This window comes from Octopus bimaculoides, chromosome 25 (genome assembly GCF_001194135.2).
Source record: "Octopus bimaculoides isolate UCB-OBI-ISO-001 chromosome 25, ASM119413v2, whole genome shotgun sequence".
Taxonomy (NCBI): domain Eukaryota; kingdom Metazoa; phylum Mollusca; class Cephalopoda; order Octopoda; family Octopodidae; genus Octopus; species Octopus bimaculoides.
In genome coordinates, this window is record NC_069005.1 from 20,519,650 (window position 1) to 20,526,654 (window position 7,005).

At 38.5% G+C, this 7,005-nt stretch overlaps 1 protein-coding gene across 1 annotated transcript in view; it reads left to right on the forward strand.

The window, feature by feature from the left end:
* Positions 1-7,005, forward strand: part of LOC106873152 (collagenase 3) — a 38,005-nt gene that overhangs the window by 20,637 nt on the left and 10,363 nt on the right. Inside the window, exons 5-7 of the mRNA XM_014920379.2 lie at positions 1,604-1,835; positions 5,023-5,181; positions 5,792-6,148. Coding sequence (XP_014775865.1) covers positions 1,604-1,835; positions 5,023-5,181; positions 5,792-6,148 — 748 coding nt within the window. The remainder of the gene's footprint in view (positions 1-1,603; positions 1,836-5,022; positions 5,182-5,791; positions 6,149-7,005) is intronic.

Below are 7,005 nucleotides of genomic sequence, written 5' to 3' on the forward strand. Positions count from 1 at the left end.
AGCACTCTGGATGAAATGCTACGTTCTGAGTTCAAATTCCATCAAAGTTGACTTTTCCTTTCATCCTTTTGGGGTTGATAAATTAAGTACCAGTAAAACACTGGGATTGATGTAATCGACTAGTCCCCCCCACTATATTTCAGGCCTTGTGCCTTTACTAGAAAGGATTATTATTATTATTGTAACTTACTTTTAATCTGCATGTTTGTTACAATCACTTGCCGAGACACACCCAGCATCCTAGGGTGAGTGAAAAATAAGAGATGTTACAATAAGACTGAAAGCTTGGGGAGGGGAAGCGGCAGGGGTAGTAGCAAAATGTCTTCATGCAATACAACACAGACATTTAAAATGATAGGGTTTTTCTAAGGATGTGGCCAGTACTTGTCAGCACAATCTTTTGAATTTCTCTGAGACATAGTTCTCCTGGGATTTTATCTAGATGTTTCTGACATCCCTTTTATTTTTATCATACCTAGAGCGTCTATTATACAATAACAGGAACAGTTCTTGTTTTAAGATGCTGCATGTCTTGTATTTCAATTTCCAGGTCCTTATATTTACTTAATTTGTCAAATTCCTTTACAGATATATTTTTATCAGTGGGAAAACTTACATCTATTAATCTACAAGTATTTTCTTCCCTGTTTTCAATAATTATGTCTGGTCGAATAGCCGGGATCGTTCTGTCGGTGTTGACAGAAAAATCCCAGAGGATAGTGACATTTTTACCTTCAACAACTGGCTCAGGATGATGTTGATAACAATAAGCAGGAGTGCTGATTTTGTAGTGTTTACATATTTTCCAATGTGGTAGGGCCGTCAGCCAAGACCTGTTTTAGGGCATCTGTGACTAGTGAGGAAGTTGTCCTCTGATTGGGTTCTGGGTCTGAATACTTGTAACAGAGTCTGTTCAAGGGCCAGGTGGGGAAAACTAGAGGACAGACTATATCAAGTTAGGAATCAATAGGAATGCTGTTATTTTTGTAATTATTGTTGTTATGGTTGTAGTGGTTGCCGCAGCTGCTGTTGTTTAATTGCTAATCAGCCCCATTTAATTAATCCTATGATCAAAGCATTTTGGCCATGACTCCAAAATTGTATGTAGATGTTATATTTTCATGAGGTATGCATAAGAGTTGAAAAATACTGGAAAATAGTTTTGGCAGAATAATTACATATCAAAACAGAAGACTGGAAAAAAATTTTGGCATTAATTATCCCCGATTACACTTGTTTCATTTTGTATTATTTTAATTATGAATTTCTTATAGGAGATGTCTTGCATGTTTTTTCTACATGAATATCTTTGTAACTCCTATTAGGAAATGAAACATGTGTAATGGGGAATAAATAATACCAAACTATTTCTCCAATCTTCTGTTTTGATATGTATATGTGTGTGTGTGTGTGTGTGTGTGCGTATAGAATTGTGTGTGCATGTGTGTGGATGGGTGTGTGTATATGAGTGCATGCATGTATGTGTGTGTATGTGTGTGTATGTGTGTGTGTGTGTGTGTGTGCATATAGGTGTGTGTGTGTATGCTTGCATGTGTGTTTGTGGAGAAATTATATATTTTTAATTCTCTTCTTACTTTTTCAGGTTTGGAGCAATATAACATTTCTACAGTTTACGTGGAAGCCAAGGGATATTGTAGACATCAACATCCGGTTCCTGTCTGGTAACCATGGTGATGGGATGCCATTTGATGGGCCAGATGGAATCACAGCTCATGCTTTCTTCCCAAACAGCAACAACGATGACTTTGATGGAGACATTCATTTTGATGCTGATGAAAACTGGGTGCTGAGTAATAAAGCTGACCAAAAATCAGGTATTTGGGTAGATTCAGTCAATTCCATCCCTTCCTCATGGTGCCAAAGTTAAAAACCATTATTGTAAAGGCAGGTGTGGTTGTGTGGTTAAGAAATTTGCTCCCTAACTACATGGTTACAGGTTCAGCCCCAATGTGTGACCCCGTGGGCAAGTATCTTCTACTATAGCCTTGCGCCAACCAAAGCCTTGTGAGTGGAGTTTGAGAATGGAAACTGAAAGAAGCCCATCATGTATATATGCCTGTATGTGTGTTTGTGTGTGACTGAAAGAGAGAGTAGTGTAAGGCTGCAAGAATGGCAAGGAGAAAAATGCATAATGCATGAAGAAAAGATGCAGTTTGGTTCATTGGGATGGTGTGTGTGAATTAATGGAATACAAGGCACTTCTAGTACTCAGTTTTACTGAGGTGGGTGGGTCTCCCCATGGACCTCATTTTGCCAGACATCTCAGTCCATTGTCGTCTCCTCTGTGAGGTCCAACGTCTGATTGTACCTCACTACTCTATCCCATGTCTTCCTGAGCCTCCCTCTTCCACTTTAAGTGATCAGCACTTCTTTATACAGCTGGACCAACTGCTAGAATAGAGTAGACTGTAGGAAGACACCTATCAAGGTGGCTTAAAGATCAACTCCAAGGAAACCAGTGGATAAGGAGGGACACACATTCTTGTGAAGCAAGAATCCATTAAAGAAGTCACCAATTTCACCTACTTGGGCAGTGTTATCATTACAGAAGTGGGTATAGGGTAGATGTCAACTCTAGAATTGGGCATGCAACAGCAGTGTTCAGAGGAATAATCAAGATTTGGGCCAGCACTTTGATTAGGAACTGTATGAAGATCCTGCTGTACCAGAGCATTGTCTTGCCAACAACAATCTATGCAAGAGAAACTTTTGAAATGACTACCAAGATTATTCAGAGGATGAATGTCTACATGGAATACTCAAGATCACTCACCGAGACAAAATCACAATCTCTGAAGTCTTGAGAAGTGCAAATCTGTGCAGCCTGCAGGAGATTGAGGTCAAAAGAAGAGCGAGACTTGCAGTTTCTGTTTTCTGACTGCCAGAAGGATGAATACCCAAGACAGCTATCTATACAACCACCAGAGGGACAAAGTAAAAGAGAGAAACCCAAAAAGACATGCTATGTATGGTATACAACTTTCAAATAAGATCTAAAGCAACTTAACATGACCTGGGAAGCTCAAGCTGCGATTATTAGAGATGTCAGTCAGAAGACACAGGTCAACCAGAACATGATGTTATTGGTGAATTGCATAGTCACTGTTGACTGTGACAAAAAGAATCCCAAAGTTTTGTGCAATCTTACACTGGCTAAGACCACCCACAGATTGACCCACAATACACCCTCTTTGAAAATCAGACAACTCTTTTGCTTCTGGTGCTCATGGCATGGCTAGTTGCTATAAACATTTAATATAATGAGAGGTAATATTTATACCCCCTTAAATTCAGATGTTCTTTTAGAACAAACTATACTGTGGTAGATACTATGAGAGAAACTCTCATATTGGCCTTTTGATGCAAAACACACTCTTGTTTATGTTGCTAGTGGAGTGATCTGGATCCACCAAGACCAGTGCTGAGATATCAGATCACATGATTTCGATTTTCGTTAGTCTAATCAATGAGGATGTTTGACTGCTAGAGATAGCAGCGACTCACCTCCCTGACAGTGATATATAGAATAACAGTGCCAGAACAAGTGCTGGTGTCGTTATTAGCCAGTGAGCTTGTTAAAAAGTATACTAGCAACATGGGCAGTATTAATACCAAGAGGTAATATTTATCCCCACTTAAATGTGGATGTTCTGTTAGAACAAACTATTCTGTGATAGATGCCATGAGAGAAGCTCTCATATTGGCTTTTGGTGAATAATGCACTCTTGTTTATATCACTAGCAGACAGATAAATCCATGCCATCTCCAGTGCCAAGACCATCAGATCATGTGATTTTGAATTTCCTTGGTCTTGTCAATATGTAATAAGAAATGGACAATAATAACATATTAACAAATTTGAAGCACCGGATAGTGTCTGCACAGATAAAACAGTGTAAAGAGAAGATTCTATTTATTTTTGAGATGGCTGTGTGTGTGTGTGTGTGTGTGTGTGTGTGTGTGTGTGTGTGTGTGTGTGTGTGTGTGTGTGTGTGTGTGTGTGTGCGCCTTCTTGTCCTGACATTGCATGATATTTGTAAATGAATGTCACTGTCATAGAAGTGATGTTTTTCATTTCCATTCTTCTGTGAAAACACGTCTGATCATGGGGAAATGGAAATGAGTGAGGATTAGTAGACAGGAAAAGCATCAGGCTGTAGAAAAATCTGCCTGAAACACATTCTGGTGTACCCATGCAAGCATGAAAAAGTGGATGTGAAAATAAGGAGGAGGAGGAGGAGGAGGAGGAGAATACATTTAAGTGGTTTCGTGGAGTAGTGGTCATCATATCTGCTTTACATGCAGAAGTCTACAAGTTTGAACCTTGCCAGAACCTACTTTATTTTTGAGGGTTGCAGGTTGAAGTCCCTCTGCAGGCGTATATTTGTTTTATTTTAAAGATGCAGGCGTGGCTGTGTGGTAAGAAGCTTGCTGTCTAACCACATGGCTTAGGGTTCAGTCCCACTGTGTGGTACCTTGGGCAACTGTCTTCTACTATAACCTTGGGCTGACCAAATCCTTGTGAGAGGATTTAGTAGATGGAAACTGAAAGAAGCCATCGTATGTGTGTGTGCGTGTGTGTGTGTGTGTATATATATATATATATATATATATATATATATATTTATATCAATGTGTGTGAGTTTTTGTGTTTGTCCTCCTGCCACCACTTGACAACCAGTGTCTGTGTGTTTACACCCCTGTAACTTAGAAGTTCAGCAAAAGAGACTGACAGAATAAGTATCAGGCTTTGAAAAATAAGTACTGGGGTCAATACATTCGCCTAAAAGTTCTTCAAAGTGGTGCCCCAGCATGGTCACAAGTAAAAGATAAAAGAAGATTACAAAATGAAAGTGAATGTGGTTTATTATATGTCTATCTTTTAAGTAGATGTCATGACATTTTCATGATGTAATTGTCTCAACTCACCAAACAACAAAAGGTTCAACTAAAAATATTGCTAATTGTTATATTGATTAATTAACCTGTTTGTTTTAAAAGGTCAGATCAGTCTACTGTGTCAAGCAATCCACCAAATTGGTCACTCATTAGGATTATTCCACTCTGAGAGCACTTCAGCACAAATGTGGCCATACATCATGGAATGTAATGGCACTTCAGTGCATGCTGATGACATTCAAGCATTACAGTCACTCTACAGTAAGTATAGCATCTGCATCCTCTACCCCTTCTACAACAGCCTCTGCTGTGTTGGACATAAGTTATAACAGCCTATCTCGTTGGTGTTAAATATCTGATGACTTGTTTCATGAAGATAAAATTTTATGAGAAACATTTCCCTTTAAACTTCATTTGAGGAGGAATGGAAAACACTCTGTAGTGTATTTATTGGTAACAATAATCTGATAAGCGATAGATACAGAGTTTAAGTCCCATTAGAAGAACTGCTGCTTTTTTCTGTTTCAATTTGGTGTTTTTAAAATTCTAATAATATTTGCAATAAACTCTCTGCTATGTTGGACATGAGTAATAACATCCTGTCTTGTTGGTGTTAAATAGCTGATGACTTGTTTCATGGAGATAAAATTTTATCAGAAACGTTTCCATAAAAATTAATTTGAGAAGAAGTGAAAAACACTCTCTAGTGGCAATAATTATATTTGATAAACAATAGATACAGGGTTTATGTCCCCTTAGAAGACCTGCTGCATTTTTTGTTCCAATTTGGTGTTAAACTTTTTATAATGTTTACAATAAATGCTGCAAAGCTAATTCATAATTTTGAATATGTTATATTTTTAATCAACAGGTCCATCTGAGGGCATCCAAACTGCAGTTTCTAGTAATATGTCAACCAGCAAGGATGAGAACTTTGAAGACGATCATTCAGGGTCACAGGGTTCAAGTTCTACGACAGTCAGCAGCTCCCACTTGACCAGCCCATCAATGTCAGCTGGAGATAGATTCTGGTGGACACACAGCCAAGACACACAGACAGAACGACAAACCTATCCATATTGGTACCGTTTCTCCAGACTGGGGCCATCAACAACCTCACCATCGGCCTTACTGACATCAGCTCAAACTACAGTTAGGCCAAAGTACTGTGATGGCAGATTGGATGCTATCACTGTTGCAACAGATCACCTGACCTATGGATTTAGAGGTTGGATTTAAAAAAAAATTTCTTTTTCTTTTTTAAAAGATGGATTAGTGGTTTTGTGGCTGAGTGTAACATTAGAGTGATGAGTTCAAATCATAGTCATGATTCAGAACATTCCTATGCTTTAATTTTTTATTGTTGTTTTTAAGAATGGTTGTCATAATGTTAAGGTTATAAGATAAGGTCAGGGGTTACATGAGAGAGGGAGGTCATGGAGTATTATCATGACAAGAGTTCATAAAGAGAAGAGGTCATAGAATGAGGTTATACAGCAGTATCAGAGAGCAGTCAAAAAGGGAATAGGTCAAAGAAAAAGATCATTAAGTAAAGACTATGGGATTAGATAAAGACTGATAGATCAGAGATCATAGTGTAACAGTCTCCACCATTATCCAATCTACTTCTGTATGTCTATAGATTCTGGTGGTAACCACAGCAAGGTAAATGTGTAGGTTGCTTTTGAGTGCAACTGGTAACATGTAACCTAATAAAACCTATTGCATTGTCAAGTCATTGGGGAGTAAACTAGCAACACCAATAAGGTTGTTTGGTGAGCAAGGTAGATTTTGGACACCCTGTGGGATGAAAAACAGACCTGTGGCTGAACTCAGGAAAGTTAACAGCTGTCCAACTGCATGATATATATATATATATATATATATATATATATATATATATAGTGAAACATGGGCTGTGACTGCTGAGGACATGCGTAAGCTCGCAAGGAATGAAGCCAGTATGCTCCGCTGGATGTGTAATGTAAATGTGCATACCCGTCAGAGTGTAAGTATCTTGAGAGAAAAGCTGAACATAAGAAGCGTCAGTAGTGGTGTGCAAGAGAGACGATTGCGCTGGTTTGG